The following is a 24701-nucleotide window of genomic DNA, read 5'->3' as shown; positions in this document are numbered from 1 at the left end:
ATTTAAACATACACGCATGCATTAGTGAACATATATTTACAATTTAATGATTACACAAAGGTAATTAGTAACTTGTTCAAGAGGGCTTTTTAGGAAAGAAATTAGTTATTGGGTTTGCTTTAACCTTTTTAAAACTCTTTCGATATAATGTTTTTAATTCTATTGAATACAATCATATTATGATCGCATTCCTCCATGCTTAATAAAAACAATTTAATTATGTTCAATAATTCCTCAACCTCTGTTTTGGTGGGAACTGTAACTGATTCCTCATTACTAACATCTTCCTCTAAATCCATCTCTTACTGTATCCTGCAAGATATATACATCTCCTTCACCACTATCTTCCAACTCATGTGAGGAACAAATGAATAAATCATTATCAACATTTACAAAGTCTTCAAATGTAGAATTTGTGTCAACTATTTTGTTGATTTTATCGTACTCTGTAGGTTCATTCTCAAATATCTCACTTTCCTCCTGTTTGCTACCACCCATAATCCCAGCCTTGATGAAGCATTTCTCAAAAATTGAGGAAAGGCACAGCCTGTGCATGGACTGAAGGATGTTCCATGAGCACTTTTAATGTCGTTTTCACTATTCACTCTCCATAAAAAATAAATCACTAGCTGTTTTCGATAATGCCTTTTGACCAAAGAAATAATTCCCTGGTCTAAGGGTCGTAATTTACTAGTAGTGTTTGGAGGGAAGTACACAACTTTTATATTTCTTAACATAATTCCTTCATCCTCTTATTTCACTGCCCGCGTTTTTTATTTGTGCAGCCTAGATTTACAGTTTCTTCTGTTTTTCCTCGGTTGTTTAAAATAGATGGTATTCCAAAGGTCACTGCTACATCTTTCTTCTGCCTGCCCTCGTCGATGGCTTGGAAAAATCCTCGGAATGCGGTAATGTCAAGCAGCCGCCTTGTTTTATTTGTTGAATCCATCATCAACTTATAAATAATTAAGTAATTTTCGTATGTTTTCATATTTTATGGCAAATAATTGAAAATACTCCTTAAAATATATTTTAAAAATTGATTTATCATTCTTACAACGTATGACATGTTTAAGATTATAAAAAATAAACAAACACGTGACTATTGCAAAAAATAAACAAGAAATTGAGCGTAATTTTGAAAATTTTGTTGAATTCCCTCTCTCCAAAATACAATGCACGTAGCGTTCCGAAGAAAAACTCTGTCGAGGGCACACAGTAACGCTAGGTCTGCGAAAGGACATGATTTCCCGGTGAGAATGCTGGGCGAACTACTGCAGAATGCGGCGGCGACGGTAAAAAATTTCATTACTCTACCGCATGTCAACTAATTAGCTGTCTCCTTCACCTAACATTGTCGCGCATGGAATGATGTTCGTCAGTATTGCTAGAAATTGACGTCCCGGACTCCTGATGGAAGAGTCAGATTTCGCGGCATAAATACGCACGCAAGACAGATGACTGTCGCTAAGCGCAATAAATTGTAAACTACGATCGTTCACAAAGGGCCTTGGTTCACAAAAGTATCGAAAAATTACTAAGGCGGCAGTGAGAAAGTGCTACACCGGGAAATATGGGAATAAAATAATTGCAAAATTGTATTTGATTTATTTCGAGTCGCAGTAAATTCATGAAATATTTTCATTTTAGAAACGGAAGTAGCAATGCGGTTGAGTAATTCTGTCTCCATAAATGGGAGTGAAGTTAGTTGAAATATTTCCGCCGGCAAGGGATTATAGGCTGCGCTGGTCGCCTCTTTTATTAACTGAACATAGTATGTAAGCACTTACAGGAAAATAAAGCCCTAAGTATTAGAAAGCAAGTGCTATCGCGCAATTTTTACCATGATTCGAGAGAAAACGATGCGTTCTGTCTTCATTTACTGTCACTTAAAATGATTAGGATAGTTCGTTGCCTTTTTCTTATTTACCGTTAGGTATGCTCTCGTATGGGACAAAATGGCCCTAGGTAATGGTTAACATGAAAATTGCAGTAAAGTAAAGGTGTAAAAGAGAAGAATAAGCGTGAAACATTTATCGCTGAAAATGTCATTACATATTCGTTATCGCGGCTGCATTAATGGTCTCTAGTTGTCTCGGTACGAAATGCAGAGGTAGTTAGGCCGTCTCGGGGGTCTCTCGTTGCTATGATATATAGAGGTTTTACGATATAAAGAGGTTCACTATAGAGAGGTTTGCCTATAAATTTACATGTAAATCTGACGGGACCAGAGGGTTGGTACGATGTATAGAGGTTTACGATGTAAAGAGGTTCACTACATAGAGGTTTTACTGTATCAACAATTTATATGGATCTTGAATACTCATGGAATTTCAGTGGGCAAAGCAAAGTAACTATAGAACTTAGCTTTAGCTTTGTAGATCAAAAAAAAGTTTCCTTTCTTTCTTACTCCATTTAATCAACCGTAGCAACTATTTTCTGTGAGTACCAGAGGAAAAATAAACGCAACAAAGGAATGAACGAAAATTAACATTGGACGTACATAGTGTTCAAAAACACTAAAAGAATGCACCACTTGTGATGTCAAACACCGGGAAAACCAGCATTGCCTACTGAAATGTAAAAGTCGCATTTTTTCCATAGAAATCCGAACAATTTATACGTATTGCCTCAACGTTTGAGTCAAGAAAGTAGGGTAGGGTATAAAAGTATCGCCTCAGAAAGTATGAGCGATGCTGTAGTCCACTTTGATTACATCGAATATGCTGCCACACTGGGAAGTAAGACGGTCGAACACCGCGGCTGACAAAAAGGTATTTGACACCCACATCAACTACTCCAGTGGTTGACTGCTACGTATACAAAAGCTGAAAATCCCAATTCAAGGAGCTATATTGACTTGTCGACTTTAAATATCATGTTATTACATAAGTTAAATGATAGCGCCTTCTGTCGGCAGATTTCTGAACTTACCTGCCTTGACAGCCGAAACGAATCAACTCAACATTCGTAATACCACTCGAATCTCTCAAGCCAAGACCCAACCACTCAACTCGACTTGAATTTTAAATTAAGTACTCGCACATCATTATTAAACAGCATTCGTTTGGTCACATGTACCCAGAAGAAACTTGAACAATTACTCCGTTTTACAGCAGGTAATTAAAATGCGTTTGGATCCAAAAATATCCAAAGATCCAACAGCTGAAATCAAGTATTCGATCCGGATCCAAAAAATATCCTGGATCCATCCATCCCTAGTTATATTTAGAGTAGGATCTTGTTAATACGAACTACATTATTATAAAGTTAGCGTTATTACGAAGCAAATCATAGTTCCTCATGAAAAGGCCAATCCAATCAATGGCAAAAGAAATGTTATTACGAAAATTTCGTAACTACGAAATTACTAACTTCAGTTCCAGTCCTAGCAATTACAAAAAGAACTTAATTATGAAGTTCCATGAATAAGCAATGGCATTTAGGATATACACTACGCTACATTATCATCATTGCACTACGTTTAAGTTCTCTCCTCTTGCACTGTGCCCAAGACTGTCTTATGATTCTTTCTTTAGTAGGAGAGGTAGTAGGAGAGGTAGTAGGAGAGAGAGGTAGTATGCACGCAACATCATAAAATAAGCTTCATTCCCATGGAATCATGGTGACCCACTCATTACTGCCTGTAAATTGGACGCACATTAAGTCCTCTTCTTACGAACTTAAAGAGTTATGAACATTCAAAAAATTCAAGCATGCCCGAAATTTCAAACGTGGCACCTATGCAGTTGGCCGATGGGACGTGGTGTGGTGTAGAGGAACTCGCACTTTGGTCATGATCTGAACCAAGTATCATTTAATCCATTGTGAAGTCAGGAACTGTCAGCGTTTCCCCTTTCTTTATTCCTTCGATTAGCAATTTTTTTTCAGTTCAATTTTCAATTTTTTTTTTTTCGATTGTAATGTAGCATTGCATTCTGCAGGATAACCGCACGTTTCACTGCCTTGCATAGGTTTATCAACTCACAAACAAGATCTTGGAATACATGCTTTTCATATACCGAGGACTTTCTGTAATTGGAAAGATCTCAACCCTCGATTGCGTCATGCCACATTCTTCGATGGATAAAACCAAACGAATGTTAATGTATTATATACTTGCACGTATTTTAATCGCATATCTTACACACATGATTCTCAAGCTATTCCACATGTGCAACTTTATGCATGGGATATTGAAGAGACAAGAAATTTTGATGGAGTATGTCTTTTTTTTGCAATGATTCTATAAAGAAACGTTCATACAAACTTAGTTATTACAAATCTCCGCTTTTTCAATCCCGCAAACTTCGTCATAACGAGAGTCTACTATACTGTAGAACAGAAACATTAAGGACGATGATTAAGGTTGATGATTAATTATATTTACAATGATTGAATTTCTTATTATAATATATCAGATGCTAATTTAAACCCATGGCAGACTAAGCCCCAACCCTCCGGCCAACCACTCTTACACCCATCATGAGGTTTTGGGGGCTTGCTCATGAGACTGCATCATCAGCATGCAAAAATTATGAAAATTCAATCCCTTATCTGCCATTACTAGCATTGTCTTAGTGGCCATTCCACAGCAATCAACAAAGAAATAAATGATTACTAAAAACCAATTTATTGTCCTCACATTGGAAAAAACACACTTAGACAATTAGAAGAAAATCATCACTGCTTCCTCCCATACCTTATGATATCTTTCCAGAAGATCTTCAGTTTCTCTCATACAGGCACGGTCGATTGGTGCCACCATAGCAACCACTGTGGCACCTGAACCACCACCTGGATTTGAGATGGACGGCTCTCCCTTGCCCCTTCCCCCTCCACGAGCCTGGGACTGTGGCTCCTCAGGCTCACCACGCCTAAATGCATTGGCCGCCGCAGCAGCAGCCGACGGGTTGAAGATGACGTTGCCCTCCCTGCCCACCCGACCATTTTGACGAAGCCACAAGAGGGCCTTCAGAGCAGCTTGGGTGGCCGCAGCTGCTTTGGCACGAGCTTCACCAGTGAAGGAGCGAATCTCGGGCCACATTAGATTATATGTGCACTGCCAGCCTTCACCAGAGCCTCCATTACTCTTTGGTGATGTTCTCCAGCTCTCTAATTCAGAGGAGACAGGAAAAATGAGTGCAGAAGGAATCAAAACGGAATTAGAGGTTAAAAAAACAGACTCTCTTTCCCATCGATTAGTTTGAGCCTGATTCTTATTTTGTTCAATTCATCAATGGTCAAATGATCAAATAATTCAAATGGTCAAAATGATGAAAAAACAGTTAAAAACCCATGTTACATGGCTAAAAAAGAATGAATATAGATTATAAGTGGCTTTGTCTATTTCTAGGGAAAATAAAAGTAGCAATGGAATGAGAAATGAGGGGTTTGAGAGAAGAAATATAAGGATTAGGCATATAACTTATTGATATACAGGCCTGAGTCTCTGTCAGGGTTGAGTATGCTGGAGACTTCAGAGGACGAGGAGAAAAAATACAGAATATGGTGGAAGCGGCAATAGGAGAGCAGAGGCAATTTTTTGAACAGATGACCAGTATAAAATTTTGAAAGCAAAGAAATTTCGAACTTTTTCTCTAAGTTCCCTTTAAACCTTACTTAAAGAGCCTAAAAGTCTAGGGCCAAATGCACCTATATATGCATAAGCAAAATCAGAATATACCTAAAATTGTGGTACAAATAATTGAAAATGGATTGGCACACAACTCACTTGAAGAACCACAATTCTGCAAAGCTCTATAAACTGGTTTGGGCTGCATGCTTGGATCGCGAAATTCTTGTGCCACTGCAGCAAATACATTATGTAATATGTTTTTACAGCTTGGAAATTGACGGGATATTTTCTCCAAATCTGAAAATTCAACAATATAGAACAACATTAAAAGGAGATAAATGAATTATAGCAAAAATATATTTGATTCCCAGGGAATATTATGCAACACATATAAAATTACCTGCCGTGTCGTACGAATCATCTAGTGGTCCAAGAGCAAGACCTTTTCTGAGACGGTCTGCTTCCTCCCCAAGATTACCTCTAAGTCTCCAGAGGGGAGGGGGGCTGGGCTCCTTGCAAACAGAGCTGCTCTTGCCATTCACTGATGATGATGATTTCCCTGCGAGAATTGACATGATTGGATTCAAAACCAAACCATTTACAACTTCATTATGTTTATCACTCAACCATTTTATCAGTATTGTAACTTAATCCATCCATGATATAATTACAGTAAAACCGCTATGTAGTGAACCTCTTTACATCATAAACCTCCATACTTCATATCACCCCTATAGTCCCGTCCCGTCAGATTTACATGTAAATTTACAGGCAAACCTCTTTGTAGTGAACCTCTTTATCTCGTAAAACCTCCACTTATTATACCAAGGAGACACCCCCGAGATGGCTTAACTACCTCCACAAATTGTACCGAGGCAATTAGAGACCATTAATGCAGCTGCCATTACGTACATGGCATGACATTTTCAGCGATAAATGTTTCACACTTATTTTTTTCCTTACACATCTTTAATATGCTGTAACTTTCACGTTTATCATTATTGGTGGCCTTTTTGTTCCATATGAGAGCATGCCTAACAGTAAATAAGAAAAAAAGGATCCACTATCCAACAATCCTTATCATTTTAAGTGACTGTTGAATTAAGAGAGATCACATCGTTTTCTCTCGATCATGGTACAAGTCATGCGATAGCGCTCGCTTTCTTTAATTATTAAATAATAAATATATGTTTAGTAATGCATGCATGTTTGGTTAAACACATAAATATAATGGTTTAAACGACAATAGTGCCTTTCATTTCCGAAGGATATGAAAAAATGGTGCCTATCACTGAAACTTCTCTATAGTGAACCTCCATACATCATATTGACCAAATTTTGGTCCCCTCCATTACGATGTAAAGAGGTTTTACTGTAAATACCTTTCACTAAAGAGATAAAAAAGATCTTCCCTCAAACCATGATCAAAAAATTGAGATCTTTAGTAACATTAGCCCCGGAGGACAGTTCTTGCTTACTGGAGACCAAAATAATCACCATATTAAACAGTTCTTATTGCAAAATTAAAACAAAAATTAATCATTTCACTGTGACGCTTAGCAGAGGGAAATAATTTGCCACATTTTGAAAGGTATGAGAAATTTCTTCCACTATATGCATTCCCTGGAATGGAATTTACGTATGCAATGAATATTTTCTCTCGTAGCTGTGTATGACTCAAGTGCATTCTTTGCCTTGATCTTGAGGCATAATTCAGATGGGCGCAGATCTTTTCCCCTACTCAAGCATGTGCAACGCAGCATTTGCGTCCTCACTATCCCGTTCCTATACGGTGCTTCAATTTAATGTATTTAAATCACCCAGGAAGCTTTAATTCGGAGGCACTGAAGATTTTGTGCAGACTTTAAGTAAAATATATAAAGTAAAAAAAAGTCAGAACATTAAATTCTCTAAAAAATTGTTTGAACTTGATAAATATTAATACGTACTTGGGTCATTCCATGTCAGTTCATCCACGCATAACACCCATCGACTCGGATTTCGATGAAACTTGGCAATTTTTATCCTTCCATGTAGGAATGTAACAGTGTAAAATATTTCTTTGCTATCTCCACTAGCTTTATTTCACGACCACTTGAAGTTTAGGCAAAACTGCAGTTTTTCAATGAATACGGTCACTCCAGAGGCACTTGTACCTCCAGAGGGAAATAATTTGTGTCAGCCATACTTTTCATCCAATTCTTATGAAAATTTGCAGGTTTACTATACAAGTCATTAATAATTGTTTTTAATAATACTTGCTCACCAGACAATTCACGAGAGCTAGAAGGCATGGTCAACTGAGGAGGGATTCAGTTACAGAAGGGACCCAAGGCCAAAAAAAAATAAAACCAGCAAAGCAAACGTAGGCGTGAAAAATCCCCAACCCTAAGCTTCAAACATTGTAAATAAGATACCAGATGCTGGCAAGTCTATGAGGTTCTGAGAAGCAATGAGTGACAATGCCTGGACAGTACATGCCTTCAATATCATTGCCATGGTAAAAGAGAAAGGAAACGATGAGGCAGAAAAGCACATGATAATGAACCACAGAGGAAGGCATTCACCGTCCCCACATGGAACACACAATCGCTAAGAAAGCACATAAATCGGAGCGTAAGTGGAAGACTATCTTCCATGATCGTCCACCAGACGCTGCTCCTACATGCATCCTGGCATCAGCTGGAAAAATATTCTAAAAAAATACGAGCATACAAACAAAGGAAATAAAGAGGCACAGAACGAAAGCAGGTAGAAATGTACCACATATATACTCACTAATAGTACATAGATGGAGGCTTAAGAGGTAGTAATACTATGCCTATGGTGTGTCGAGCGAGCTTCAGGCATGGCATTCAGAGAACACAGATGGTGCATCACACACGCTGAGACAAGAACGATGAGCATTTCAAGTAATACTTGAGGGGTTAAGTTTCTTCAATATTTAGAGTATACATTAAAGAGGGAGAATTAATGCTGAGTACCTTTATGCTTGCCCCCAGTCTCTTCATCCTGCCTCGAGCACAAACGTTTGCTCGGCTCCATTGCTGGCGAATTGACATGAGAGACACGTTTTGTGCCAGCCTTGGGCTCGTCGTCAACATTACTACGACCCCCACTGCTCATGGCGCCATCTTCACTGGCCCTGTCCCACCAGTCCTCCACCACACCGTCATCCTCGTTTGAGTTGCCGTCTTTTTTGCAGTCACCCTCTGCCTCTTCATCCATCGCCTCATCCCTCACACCATCCTTATTCCACCAATCCACCTCTTTATAACTACACTTGGTCCGCTCAGCTTCTCGTCCAGAATGACGACCACTTCTCATTGCATCTTTGCCATCCCTTCCCCGGCCTACCCTATTCCCTGCTTCCTGAAAATACACAATAAGAATCAACCACCAAAGAAAACTCCGAGTCTTTAAAGCACATTAAAGATTATTGGAGGAAAAATAATTTCCAAGAAAGATAAGAAAGCGGACCTAAAAACTCCATTGGCCTTCAGAGATTAATTTATTAGGTAACCACATCTCAGAAATGACTTATCACACGGTAAGGGGGTAGGGTCTTCCACAGGTTCACTGGTACCATTCGTGATCCATTGAGCCAATCTTTAATTGAAACTAACTGGCAGGAGCAAACTGGAGCACCACACTCAAGGTATAAACTTGGGCAGCCCATCCAAACTTAGCTCAGACCCAACAATCCTTAACTTCAGTATTGTTACGATAACAGGAGTGTCAGTGTGGCCAGGACCTAGGCTCTAGCTAGAGAACGTCAGATACAAATGAAGTTTAAAATAATGGGTCAAATCTCACCCTTTCACTATTAATGATGAAAATATACAGCAGGACGTTTCTTGACCCAGGAGACAAAATCCACAAATTTTCGTTTGAGATTTTCCTGCGCAGGCAAATGAATACCGAAAATAAATGATAAGTGATGGGTCGGTTCGATTCCTCGATTCTTCGATTCCTCGATTCTCGACCAAGAACCAGAATCGAAAACGAGTACTTGCCAAGGTGAAAAATCGATTCCGATTCCAGTAGTACTTCAAACAACAAAATCTACGACCGCGTTTCCAACAGTCATTTGAATTTTCGCGCCACGTAATCGTCATGACAAAACACATCTTCTAGGAATGTGCGAGTACTCGAAAATTCAAGTCGATCGAGTAGTTGGTACTCGACTCGAGCGTTTCGAGTAGCATTACGAATGTCAAGTCGAGTAGTTAAGGTTACAGAGCTTTCGAGGCTAGTAGGTCCAGCAATCTGCCGACAGGAGGTGCTATCATGAAACTCATGTAATAATGCAGTTTTTAAAGCCGATAAGTCATTCTAATGCCTTGGCCAGGTAGTTTCAGCTTGCCGAATATACTATAGTTGTCGACGTGGGTGCCGAATACCTTCACGCCAGCCACGGCGGCCGATCATCTTCCTACCCGGCACACACTGGTCCGAAATCGGAAAAAGCTGGAATAAAGTTCAAAATGACCTTTTTGGGGATAGAGACTTGAAACTTAGCGTAAATAATCATAAATCATTACCAGATATAGATTTACATGCCATTTTACATATATACGAACCTTTAGTGAGATACAGAGGCCCAAACATGACCAATTTTTCGATGCCACGCGAGATATCGTTTTTCCTCAAAAAATCTTTGAATTTATCCAAGTGGTTTTGCGTTGGTATGAGTTTTATGGAATAAAAAATGCAATATTCCTTTGATCTGGTGCTTTGCCTATACTTTCAATGACTTTTGAAGATTTTGGCTCTCATCTGTCTGGTTTTACAACGCAAAATGGCCGACCCGTTTTTCACGTGAAATTTGACATAAAGTAGACATTATCTTTCGTTTCCGAAAAATATAACTCGGAAAATTTGAACCACAATATAAAGTAGAGATTTCTAAAGAGTACTAATTAAAATCTGAGAAAAAAAAGTCTGCAACGAGGGAAATAAGAGCGATTTTTCAATCGCGCGTCAAGGCTGACCTACACGCCGCGGAACTCTAAGGCTCGGTAACTGAGGACGATTTTTCAAGTTTTTAAAAACATCAGTCTTGAAAACAGTCATTTAAAGCATGGATAATCATCTTCATTGACTTAAAACACTAAATTGAGGATGTTAAAAAGGATTATGTATAGATCGACTAGAACATTTAGCGCATTACTCAAGTGAAAATACTAAGGATTGGATATTTTTCGAAACTATCCCACGCATTAGAAATTTGCCTCGGGTATTGAAGTAAAGTGAAGAGATTATTTCAGCATGCTTAAGAGAGAGAAAATTGAACTGTTTCCGTGAAAGGCAACAACCGATACCCTTTTTCCCTTTCCAACTTCGCCGAGGTGAGTCGCGCGGAAGGGGGTTTTCACACCACAAGGCTCTTTTAGCCTTTTTTATTACTGCGTCCGTCCGATGTGATATTCATTTGTAGCGTTTAGTTTTTTTGTTGAACTTAAAAAAAGCAAGAGATTTTAAGGTTGATTAAATGACGTGAGAAGTATAGAATTTTTTTAGATCTACAAAACTAAAGTTTAGTTCTTTAGTTCGTTCGCTTCGTCCACTTGAATTCCAAGAAGATTCAAGATCCAAAAAATTCGTTGATATAATTTTTATTAAAATTCCAAAGTCTCCATAATCTTGCAATTTTGGCAAGAAAGTAATTGCCCAATCACACAAGTGTGTAGCAATAGGCAATTTTCTGCAGGCAGTAATACTGTAACATGGAGACGTCAAAACCTGCTGGCTGAGCATGTAGAATAATTGGTTTTTCTGCTTGAGAATTTGAAAGGGCTTTATATTACATGATTCATACATGTAGTATGTAATCTTTATTACAGCTATGAAAATTTCTGTACTCAGGGTTCTCCCTTGTAGTTTGGATACATATATATGGTCGACATATTATGAGTGCCAATATTTTAAAGTAATACCTATCAGCGTTCCCACTCTAACTACATTATAAAATTCACGGTTTTTTCCAGGTTTTCACGGTCTAAATGTCATCAAATTCACGGTTTGTAGATAAGGCATTCAAGGCAGAAATATTGATCACGCAACAATCATCGGACGCACGTTAATTACAAATGTAACAAGCACAACAGATGCCTTGAATGCAAACGCAGCAATGACAGTGCTATCTCTCATGACGTCACCTATCGTTAACAAAATTCAGATCCGGCTAAAAGGGTGTGAGGGGGAAAATGGAGAGAGCAGGGTGGCAGGGAAGTGAAGAAGTGCTTGATTTTTTGCCAGGGTTAACGTCTTCCAATCGCAGGCTTCATACTTATGCATATGGCCTTTCAGTTCATGTCTTCGTAGACATTCTCTACTTTATTTTTTTTGCAATGGCTAATTGATTCCTCTTATTACAGCAATGTTATCATCACACCAATATCTATGACGCGTCGGCCATAATGGAAAATAGCATCAGTATCTTCAGCAGTATATTTCAGTCCTAAAATTCCATTCTAAAACTGTTATCCCTTTATTATATATTATATACTAATTCAGCAAAACAATGTTTAAGTTATACTTAAGATCTTGCACCTTAACAAACTGTCCCCATCTTCCTTATTTATTGACATGAGCAAACCTTAATGGCACTCACTGTTAGCTACTGCAAGCTTTGTTTATATCCACATTGTGTATCAATTATGGTATCTATTTGGTACCTTGAGTAGTATACATCACACAATGTTTCTACTCCTTCACTATCAATTCTAAAAAAATTAATTACAAACATTATTAATGATAACTGACATAACTGGTCAATGTGCTGTCATGGCACACGGATCAATTAATAGTTGCGCTTTCGAATACACGTGTGCAGTTAAATGCGTGGACATTGCCTGCACGTGAATTACCTTGAAACATGATTGAAATATCCATTTTTTTCTTTTAATCCGTCTATCGTAGTTCTACAATTAAGTTTGAGAGATTTCTAAGGTTTTATGACGAAATTCACGGCTATTTCCAGTTTTTTTCACGGTGGACGATATTCACGGCTTATTCACGGTTTTAAGGTTTTCACGGTTGAATGGGAACCCTGCCTATCATGTAACACCACTTTTCAGGTGTTTTCTGTTTTGAAATTTAGCTATTATATTTTAATTACATAGTAATGATATGAAAGATGCTTTTGTCAACTGACTATTTTACAGAGTAATATTTTTTAAAGTGGTTTTCTTGTTTCCTGGAATTAAGTCATATTTTTCTTGGAGCCTACGGCATCAGAATCGATGGAATCGGAATCGGTAGAATCGGAATCGAAATGTCAGAATCGGAATCGATAAAATTTTGGAATCGACCCATCACTATTATATATATATATATATATATATATATATGTTACTTTTGAAGGATACCACAGGTGATATAAATATAAATAAATGCCATGATAGGCCACAAAAAAACATAGACACAAATAAAAGAGGACTCACACGTTAGTTTCAAATTTTCGACCTCTTAGGGTCTTCGTCGGGAAGGAGACAAGGAGATACTGAGGAGGAGGACAGAGGATGCCCAAAGTCTGAGGGGATTAGGATAAGATAGGGGAAGGGAGAGGGTGGGGAATGGGGGATGGGAAAGAGGAGAAGGCTATGGAGATCAGTGGGCCCTGTTAAGACCGGGCGGGTTGAAAGCTTGGTATAGCCAAATGAAAGACTGCTCAAGAGTTTTCAATTCTAGCGGTGAGGCGGAGGGTGGGAGAGAGGCAAGTATTCCTATGTGAAAGCAATCATCAAATTCTAAATTGTGGGAAAAGGCTTGGGTAGGGACAGGAAGCGAAGCAGATTGGGAAGTGGGTTTGCAAGAAGCTCGATGGTTGTTAATCCGTAGGTTGAGTGAGGTGGTGGTTAAACCAGTGTAGAAGGCGGGGCAGGAATTGCATAAAAGGATATAAATTACATTACTAGTTGTACAGGTGGGGGACGGAGTGGAAGGAAGCGGAAAAGTAAGAAATTTGTTAGGAAGTGACTGCGTAATGAGGATCGCACACGTTTTGCACCGGGGTCGTTGGCAAGGGACAGGTAAAGAGCTAGTATATGTGGTGAACCTTGAGAGTGGTTTAGTCGTTTTGAGAATGGAAGATAGTTTTGGCGGCCGACGGAAGGATAAGGATGGACAGCTAGAGAAGATTTTTCCAGTAGTGACATTGTTAGAAAGAATCGGAAAAAGGCTTTTGATGATTCTGTTCAAAGCCTACACGGCCGGGAAGTATGTGGTGGAAAGGGAGAGATGTGTGGGTTGTTTCTTGGTATGAATTTTGGGTTTGTAAGTATTGTGTAGAATTTTCTTACGCAGAAGGTTCTCAGGACTCTCGTTATTGAAATTTGAAATTTTTGAATGCTCATATCTAGAGCGCGGAAAAAAAGTCTTTCGACTTTTTGTAAAAGTGGGACTTTATAATGCTGTTCGTATTAACGAGAGGCTACTGTATTTACTATTGGTAAATAATCTTTAACTATATTTTCGTCATATTTCCCTGCACGTACTACTGAAGCAGACCAATTGTTTTCAAGATTGATGAATGTTAAAAGCACCATTTCACTTTTTCAACAATTTAATTATACGTTACAATATACACACAGGTAACTTGACACTATTGAGGGCAATAAGGACTGACATCCAATTTAAAATCAAAATCCTCACCACACGCAGCGACATTGCACTCCATTGAGAGGATTTACAGTAATGGACAATTTACCAAACAACTCCTCTGCAACATATTTTGTTATCCAATCACATCGAATAGTGATTTCTTTCATTGGTTGCTCCGTGAATGGAATTCCTTAACTACACACGCGTTGCCTGTAGTGTATGCACTTTGAATGTGGAAGTTAAACATGTTAGCTTTGTTAATATTTTTGGTGACAAGTTAATCAATTTTTTGCCATCTGAAAACCCTGCATTTAAGCCCTTTAAAGCAAGGAAATTTAACAAAAAAATATTGGAAGATGATCACTAACACCCACTCCTTAGATAGGGGTAACCTAACCACATATGACGTGAACCCGCAGCTTTTAGTTTGGTAGGCAAGGACTTCCTCACTGACACTGAGGCCATTAAATAGCAAATCAAGTCCTTATCATTTTTTATCAAATAACGAATCTTCAGTTGAAGATTTTCTCTGAAGCTTTCTCACATATGATTAATAGATTTTGAATTTTCATCGAGTAATTCAAGTTTTTTCTTGAAATTTTGCAGAGCAACATGAATTCATTTCTTGGTTTTTATGCATTGCACAGCATAACTTTCTTTTTCTTCGAGTTCTTTCAACTTTTTACCAAACATTAAAAACTTTTTGAGCTAGCTGAACAGTTTTCTCTGTTTCATAAGGTCAGTCCCAACATCTTCACATCATGGTCCATTACCCTTTGATTTTACTTTATGCAGAATACGTTCATTGATTCCTTAGTGTAAGATTTCTACAGAGTATGACCATGATACAGGGGTGCTTTTATCCTGTTTTGGCTACGAAGTAAGAGTTGAATCATTAAGCACCTAGCCAAATTTAATAAAGTTACTTTCATATAAATAAATAATATAATTAAATAAATGAATAAATACTTCATCTTGATTCTACAGCTGACCCCACTTCCATTTCTGAGGGTGCAAATATTACTCTGTGATTACCTATACCATTGAGAATATAAATGTGTTTCATCGACTTAGTATGAATATTTGCGTCTTAACAGCTGATTTTCCAGGAATTTTCACCACTAATTATGATGGACTTTTTGTATTAAAATTACCCATCCCAACTGCGAGTGAGCATGGAGTCCAACCAAGAGTAGGTATGTGCGTAGGTATGCGCTCATTCTTTGACCGTGGTTCACTTGCCTGCTCTCGCTCCAATTTGCGAGGCCTCCTCTCGGCTCCTTCCTCCGCCTCCCGCCTCCTATCCCTGCGTTTGCGACCATCTTCCTCAGCCTCAGCCTCTCCCCTCCTCCTGTGCCCATTCCGCCTACGATCGCCACCATGTCTTCCTCCCCCAGAACCAACTGACAGGCGGCCATCATCCGTCACTAAATTCAATGATTTAAGGTAACTAATAGCACGATCTGCAGCATCATGTTCTGCAAGTTTCTTGGATCTGCCTTGGCCATAAGTCCTAAAAAAGTCAACAGCCTATTAAATCAAGCACTTAAACGATTAAACCTAAAGTAAGATTTTGGAAAATTTACACTTGAATTTCCACAATAATTTGAATATTGAGTGGCTTAGAATCACCATCAGAATTACATCACCAATTGTAATAAAAGAACTGACATAGATGGTTGAAGCAAAATATATTGTAATCTAATTACTTAAAATTGATATCAATATAAATATGATATTGTAGCATTCGACTAAAAAACTAAACAAACACTTATTAGGTATTTCACATAACTTTTCTAAATAGTTTTTAATTTTTTAAATCTATCAGTTAAAATGTCTTATTGCATATATTTATCATAGTAACATTGATTTTTGAAACATTTCTAGCTTTTAAATTATACATTACCCCTCTTATCTTTTAATTTCATCATCCTCCACCTTCAGTGAGATTGGAAAATAAAAATTTCAGAAACGTTGGAAAAGATGCTATTTTTTAGAGATGAGCGAATAGTATCCGCTAATACTCGAATACTTGAAAGTATTCGATATTCGAGATCTCGAATAACTATGCTAAAGGTACACTCTCAAATACCTCGAAAACTTAGAATTTCGCACCATGCACTGTTGCACGCACGTCCTTTGTAGTTGACTCAGAAAAATGTAGAGAACTCTAGCCGTTATAGGCAAGTTGACGAACCACATCAAATCTGCGGATTAGTGCGGTGAAATGAGTTCAACATGGGGAACCGAAAATGATCGGGTGAAAAAATCTGAAAACCCCCAGCAGGAGAACCTCAGTGCCGTGGGATAGTGACTACGTAGCACAATTCCCAAAATCCGCTACCCCCTCCATCCATCAGCCCTCAGCCTCCGACGCTTTCCTCCTCTCCAAAATCAAACAAGAGGCCCCAGCTTACACAGGGTTCGTATTACGAAGACCATAAATCAAAAGCTTCAAAAGAAAATATTAAGTTAAAGAAGAATAATAGAATCGTGTTTCACCCTTCCCTCTTTTTCCCCCATTAACCTTTTCCTGACTACCTGCTTCGAAGTTCCCCATTTCTGGAGGTCAACCGCTGCATGAGTCATCTATTAGCCCAAAAGGTGTCTAACAATGACTTTCGACAATTGATATTGCACCTTTATTGTATTGAAGTATTAGTAATGTGCACGTAATTTAAAAAAGAACAAGACCAAACACGACGCATTTCTGACTATATTTAAGCATCTTATGCAGGAAATAAATGTCAAAATACGACGGACATAAGCATTCAGGCAAAACTCAATATCCTTGCAGCTGAGCTTCTCGGAAGTTGATGTGGCATTTTTTTCCCTGAAAACGTATATCAAGTTACAATTTATGAGTCATGCTATAAATCTCTATTGCCACAGTCACAGACGAAGGGATATTTTCTCAGGATATTTGGTTTCTCCATGATAGCAATTCGAATTCAACTGCTATCTTGTGAGAACTTCCAAAGATGGATTGAAAGTAATTGAAGAAAATCCGATGGAGAAGCACATGTATTTTGCAAAATGCCTCGGATTGTCCGCTAGCACTTGACAGCGGGAATGGGGGTAAAGCGACCTGTTGAAAACAAGAAGTTGGATGAAGCCGAGTATCAGATGTGCATGCCGCTGAAATAGTGTTTGATAGATAAGAATGTATACATCAGACAGAAATCCATCATATCAGTGTAAATGCCGAGACGGCATGAAATCATTTTTTCGCAAGGTGATGTGTTCCCTTACAATATTTGAAAGAGATGTTAGTTGAATCAACTATATGCCCAAATTGTTTCCATAAAATTAAAATATTCCATTAATCAGCTAAATTCCTGTTTGAATCTTTTAGAGGAAATCACAATTACTCGCAAAATCTTGGGTTTCCTTCTGCATAGGCAACCTTGTCAAACATTCTCGCATTCGTTTTTTTCGTCCATCCCTTGAAAAGCAATATATCGAGGTTCTACTATACAGTGGCGGCTCGTGGGTCAAATACTAGGGGGGGCGCACTCCACCGGGGGGTCATAAATTTTTAATATTTCGTGTATTTTATCAAGTTTTTACGGAAATCTAGGAATTAAATTTTGTGATGACATATGTTCCGTTTTTTTTCAACAAAAATACCTAGTTTTCCTAATAAAACTTGATTAATAAATAATAAATGCAGTATACTCTCGGTCATACGGATCGGCTTAGTCCGGACTCTCGATTATACTGATCAATGATCTTGAAGAAAAAAATTTATTTGCTGCGATATTTTGTAAATACAAACGAAAATACGTAACTTTAGGTTTTAGCGCCTACATTCTTCGTGCGGATATGCCCGCAATACACTTCTGTTGTTCATTTTGCAATCATAATGCGTTATTTGTCAAATCTATACAACATTTGCTATGATTTAGGTATCAATGACACTTGTAACACCTGAGGAGGGAGGGGAGTGTCACTGACTTCCACTAGGCAACAAACACTACTAGAATGCGCGCGCTTTGCTATTGCAGATGTAAACTTTGATGGCGGTGTTCGCGTTGCTTCTTGAATACAGTATGATTTAAAATCAATAATTAAACTTTTCTCACACATTTTTAACAAAATCCGAAATACTCACATGCCTTTAGTTATATTGCAGAAGTCCATCCTTCTTTCCTTTTGTCCAGCAAAGTGATCAAAAACACGTTCGTTGAAATCAGCGCCGGACAATAATTTCTTTCCTATTGAACACATGGCAAGGGCACTAGTCTATAAATAAACAAGGGACGACACAAAATAGGCCGACGAAAAATACGACCAAAAAGAACAAGGTGCCTGGACACAGAATTGGGACAATTTTTCCCTATATTTCCCTAAAAAAAACGAGCACTGTTGATTAATTCAAAATTGTCTTCTTGAATGTACACACAGCACGAAGAGACTTCTTAATCGGCAATTACGCACAGTTAACTCCTCGAATATGATGTCTGAACTCATTTCACTCCATTCTTTCCGAGAGTCTTGCCGTTACTATAAGGACGACTCAAGGGAGATAGAAGTCGTGGTCCACTAATGCTGATTCAGCTGAGGGACGAATTTAAGGTCAGCAAAGGCATTCAAGCAAACAAAGGACGCCACGGACCATCTCGATTCATGTGTGGTAAACACACGAGACGCCAACGGGTCGCTTTTGGAATAACCATTTCTTCGAAATCATTGCCATGATATATAGAATATAAATTCTAGATCGTAAAAGAAGACGACTCTGAGCCACAGATAGGAGCTGTAAGGATCTTTGCACTGATATGAACTCTTCAAAGCCACTTAAATCAGACCCAAGTGGACATTTTCCGTCAGACAGCTACTGCTCTGCCGCTGAGGAATTAGGTGAACATGAAGTAATACAACAAGGACGGCTAGAAAAATGATGAACCTACACACAAAAGGTGCATTGTACGCGGCACTTCTTGCCATTCATTGAATGACTCTATTTAAAGTCACGTTTTACGGTTTAAATCAAGTTTAATCCTTCACCCTATCACGCACGCACCTATTTCTTAAATTATAAATCAGTAGGAGATGTTAACTGATTTTTCCTAATACCGCAGGTCTTTTGATAAATTTATCTGAAAAATAAATACCGCATTTCTAATCATCGGGAAGATATTAATACATTGTTGAGGGCTAAATATTATAATATTAGTTTCCCCAAGGTTCTTGAAATTCGTAATCATAACAGAACTGTGGCAAATACCTACTCGAGAATAGTTTTCCTTCCTCAATACGGCCTTTAACTGGTTGGATTTTATGTGTTCCGGAATTCAAACACCAAAAAACGCAAGCATAATGGGATAATTTATATACTGTAGCAATACCTGCCAGTAATTAAAAATTAAAATCGTATAACTACACCCAGTACAGTGACCATTCTGATTCCGTAGGTCCCTTTTCTGTGGTAGCACCAAGTAGACGCCAGATTATACGCCCACCCGCCTGCGCAGTGATGTCAACTCACTCGTCGCTCTGCGCAATCTCGGACGACGTCCCAAGACTTCCGTAAGGCACAATGTTAGACGCGTCATAGCACCAGCAGCCCCCACCACTACCACTCTCCATATAACTGCATGGGGATGGATTGGGACGTTCTGGCCAGCGCCCCACGGCTACAAATACGAACTTCTCGCGCTATTTCTTTTCGTGTTTTTCCAACACTTTCGATATATGGAACTGAAAAAACACTTTGATTAATCAGATGTATAATTATAAATTAATGGATATTTATTTTTTTTACTTTTCCAAATATTTGGGAGGGGCGGCGTCCGAGAGTCCTTATGGGCAAACCGCCACTGCTACTATATACCTTTTTATTTATACATTCATCAAGTGAAATAGAAGAAGAAACGTACATTTAATATGCTTTGCACAGTTCTAGTATACAAGGTATTTGAATATTGGAGCAATGATTTAATATTCGAATTCGATATTCAAGTTCTGCTATTCGACCCATCTCTAGTTTTTTTTCAAAGACTCCACTCCATTTTCCTATTGATGAATATAAAACAAAGAGAACAAATTAATTAAAACAAAATCACATTGGACTTAAGTCCTAACTGGCAAATACAGGTAGATATGCTTGGAAATAAATATGAACCAGTTTTTTTGAGGTAGGAGATGGGATGCTATGAAAATGCCAGCGGATGGGAGAGAGGAAAGGAGAGCTGGAGAGAGGAATGGAGACAAATCTTAGGACTGTTGACTTCTGATGATGATGACAAGATGGGACTCACAGCTAAACTTTAAGCCACCAGGTTGTGGATGGTGGGGAAAGCTCTAGATATATAGGTTAGCCTTGATATAAGCAAGTTTACTTGTAAAATAAACAGTCATGGAAAAAAATGCCATTCTTAGGAGGTATTGGTCTATCCTTGGGTAAGAAAGGCCATTTAAAGAATACCAAAACCTTGGAGATGCCGTGACTTGGCGACGGGAAGACACCAACAATTATGCCTCATATCACCCAGGGGAGAGGGCAGCAGCTATTCTTCATATGAGTGAAGGCGGAGACCACGGTGGTCAGTACAGTCATTTCACTGAAGGTGTGTTATCATTTACTGTAACAGCTGTAGTACTGCGATGTGGAAGGCAAGGAGAAACCACTGCATTATTATCCTGAGGAGTCGCAGCTACTCCAACTTTTAACCCTTAATTGGTCGCACTCCAAAATGTACATAATTGGTCGCGTCGAGTCGTCATGACCCGAGTTGAGTTTATTGCGATTTACAACAAAATTTTTCGGTACATTGGTGTTATTTTACAGTCACTGAATAAGTTGTTCCAGTAAGGTTAATAAATTTTTATTACTAAATTCGCAGTTATTACACAATATGCATCATATGCTCAAGGATTCAAGATGGAGGTTTTCGGGGTTACTAGCGCGTAGATTCATCTCTGCAGAGGACAGTTTTGCCGGCATTGCAGCAGGCTTCTTCAGGTCAATCAAGTGGAGATCGCCCGTCTCTTATACACCCCATTGGGGGCCGGTGTCTTCTCATTGGCTGGTTAAGGAGGCCGGGTTGGCTTCTCATCGGTCCGAACTGCCTGGCTCTGTCCTGTTTATTCAGGTTTACTCTTGAGGACTCTTCTCCACATGTTAGGAAGCCACATGTATCCGTCCTCCCTATTGAGGTTGTTTGGTGTCTTTGTTATCTCTAGAACTTATGAAGAAGAGAAGTATCTCTTTTCATTGGCAATGACTTTTGCAATGTCATAGTCGGGATTGTGATTCAGCCCACTCCATGTATGCTCAGCTATGACCGAGAGGCACAATCGTTGGTTCCTTGACGCTATTTGGTGTTCTTGGAGCTGCGCCTTGAGGGGTCAGCAAGTTTGTCCAATATATGCTATGCCACAGGTGCAATTGACTCGGTACACCCCACGATGGTTTCCTGTGTGGACTTTATCTGTGGCTTTGCTCAGGAAGCTTGAGGTTTATGTAGGACAGGTGAACCTTGTCACTATACCATGCTTCGAGAGCACACAGGCTATCTTTTCACTCGTCCCTTGACGTGTATGTTACAAATGTAATAGAAAATTCTCAATAACTCCACTTATAAAGTTGTCATGGAAAAAACCAATAATGCGTTGTTGTTTACGTTTGGGGACGAAAGAGATAGAACACGGGAGTTTATATAATTTTTTGTACTTAAAAAGATAAAGAGGAAGAATAAAGAAAGTAAACAAAACTGTAAGTAGTGATGAGATAATTAATTCTATTGATACAATACGATATCCTCCAATATACCGGAAGGAAGGCGAAAGCCTATGATGGAAAGCCTAAGATGGAAAAACCTATGTGCAGTTTGCATTGTCTGAAGTTTCCAGTTCATCTTGTCTTGTTAGAATGTGCTCATGCTACGATTTTTTCTGCCGAAATGATGCTGATTGGACTAGATTGAATATTAGTAGCATTGTTGTAACTATAAATCTTTATGACAATCAATTAGAGCTTAAAAAACTTAAATACTGTCAGATATGCATCGCATTGAGTCTCATTCTTTTTTTGAATCTCATGCGCTTCATACCATTAATGAAAGCTATCGAGATATCTACGGTATCAGTAGGTGACTCACCTAGCATTAGGCCTCCAGAAAATGGAAGAATTGAAGCTGGGAGACTAAAAAAGGTCAGATGGTGACAAAGGGGTAAAGATGAAACACGTTTCCTTTGTTTCCATGGAACTTGATAATTTCCTTCAAAGATATTAATTTATGGTCTGTGTGGTCTCAGAAAGGAAAAAAACCTTAAGAGGCATGGGCTGATGAAGGGCCGAGGGGGTGGTTTGTGAAATTTACGCCGTGGTTATTATCTTACAGCATTGAGATTCCACCGATCGTTGTTCAATCTCTAGGGAAGATTCACGCTATAAGCCTGTCATGTTTTGCGTTTAAAATTTCCGCAGCTGAAATTCTATTGCAATACTCTTACGACAACTTTAAAAAAAAATTGTTCATGAGTAGGACAAGCATCGCAGTGCAACAGCGTATGCGAAGAGAGGATCGGAACTCTTTCTACTCCCTCTTATGGGATGTTGCATTCATGAGAGAATTAATTTAAAATTTTGGATTCAGATTTAATTTCTTCAACAAGTCAGATCGAAAGTATAAGGTGAAGGGCATTATCCATGGATATTTGGATCCAAGGTATCCAATCCAACCATCCCTAATGAGCATCATCAGGTTAAGAGTACACGTGAATACCTACTTATTTCCAAGCACCAGACATATTGCATAAATTTAGCTGGAAAATTCCACATAGATTTTTTGTTTCGAAAGAGGAAATTTTTAAAACTGTCGACAGTCGAGTAGGACAAGCATCCCCTCCCCCAGAAAAAATCCTGGATCCGCCCCTGCATGTGGTAACAGGCACAGCATGTGTATAACACAGATGTAATCATGCTCCATATAGTAACACTACCTTTACTGCTAGATTACTTGCAATAAAATAGTGTTCAGGCCACAGACCTTATATTCAGCCCTCTTCAACTAATCTGTTACATATCTCTAGGAAGAACTCCAAACTGCAAATTTAGTTTCCACAAGAAATGACAACCAAGTGATTAGAGAAATTCATAACTTAAGGCCTATTTACACAATACATTAACATGTACAAGTTAAAAACTGTTTGCATGAATGATTTTTGTGAACCAGAATAGGATGTGTACAAATGCATGAACCAAATTAGAACACGTTCTATTTTCTGTAAATGCATTCACACAGGTTGGGTGGTTACAATGTACATTCACGTGTTCATACATCTAGGCATTAAATAATACGAGTTAAGTAATGTAGAAGTTAATGTCTAAAGTATGCACAAAATAAATGCAACAGATTTATAGGTCTCCCACATATCCAGAGAAAATCGTGCCTGGCACAACTTAAATCACAGTCAGTGCTTCCCAATATTAAATCATTTACCTCACATTATTTAATGTGATCACACAATACTAACTTGTATGGCTCAGGCCAGCTCATCAACAAAGTAGTCTCCTTTATCGGCACATCCCTAGGATTGACTGTTATGTCTCTTGTGATATACTGGAGATCCATGTCCGCATTGAGTTTCGCTTTAACTTGGGCTGCAACATTGTGAAGGATCCCTTTGGATGGGTTGGCCGACGCTTCATCTGCTTGTGAAAAAAGAAATTCACTGTATAGCGTTCAATTACACGGATACCAGCATTGAGCATATGACAAATCTATCCACAGAATTACACTCAGATTTCAGCACCAGGTGACCATGTTGCATATAATACATTCCTACCTTTCGAAATTGAAAACTTTCTAAGCATAACATTGCATGAATCCAGGCTGGGACCTTTTTTTTGAAAAGACAATTTCCTATCAAATCTCAATGTAATGGGGTTTGACACACTACGAGTGAAACCGCGGATGAAAGAAATCAACCGTACAGAACATAACATTCTACAGCTGCATTTTACACCAACATCTACCGGCCACCACGAAAGTTAATTTAAGAATGACTATCGTTTGCGCAGCAAAAAAATTAATTAATGACTAATTCTTCAGTTTGATTATCTCGTAATTGATTTTTAAAAGCCACAGCTATTCATAAATGACAGAAGAACTATCTCAGTGCCACACACTGATGAGCTCAGTAATACATCAACTAAGTCCATTGTTTAATAACTAACGACTTAAAACCTTAGAAGACACAAAAGAAAGTACAGAGGGTTGAGCTAACAAAAATTGCATTCACCAATGTATCCATTCAAGGAATTCTTCGCACCGATCAAGTTAGGTCTTCCTATTTTTCTGGAGTGAAAATCCTTACTGTCGCACTGAGGGACCACATCAAATTTGTGAAATAACTTAACTAACTCGTCCATAATGTTTCAACCGATTTCTTCACTAAACACAATACTTTAACACAGACATAACATGGTAAGAAACTTAAGCCATCCAACCACTGTCATTATTGACGGGGTAAAGGTAAAGCATGTAAACGAGCAGAAATTTGTAAC

General features: G+C 38.5%; 1 protein-coding gene across 2 annotated transcripts in view; it reads right to left on the bottom strand.

The window, feature by feature from the left end:
• LOC124154994 overlaps positions 1-24670 on the bottom strand; it is a 105284-nt gene extending 80614 nt beyond the window's left edge. The window contains exons 1-7 of one of the 2 annotated variants that reach the window (XM_046528753.1): positions 24437-24670; positions 23669-23843; positions 15428-15698; positions 8563-8950; positions 5979-6137; positions 5735-5875; positions 4703-5115 (exon numbers count right to left, since the gene is read on the bottom strand). In XM_046528753.1, coding sequence (XP_046384709.1) covers positions 4703-5115; positions 5735-5875; positions 5979-6137; positions 8563-8950; positions 15428-15698; positions 23669-23843; positions 24437-24566 — 1677 coding nt within the window. In that variant the 5' untranslated portion in view covers positions 24567-24670. The other variant, XM_046528743.1, reaches the window with a different exon arrangement.
• Between the last annotated feature and the right edge of the window lie 31 nt (positions 24671-24701).

The sequence above is a fragment of the Ischnura elegans genome, chromosome 1 (genome assembly GCF_921293095.1).
Source record: "Ischnura elegans chromosome 1, ioIscEleg1.1, whole genome shotgun sequence".
Classification (NCBI taxonomy): Eukaryota; Metazoa; Arthropoda; class Insecta; order Odonata; family Coenagrionidae; genus Ischnura; species Ischnura elegans.
Note: the sequence above shows the minus strand (reverse complement) of the source record. Positions and strands in the feature narration are given on the sequence as shown.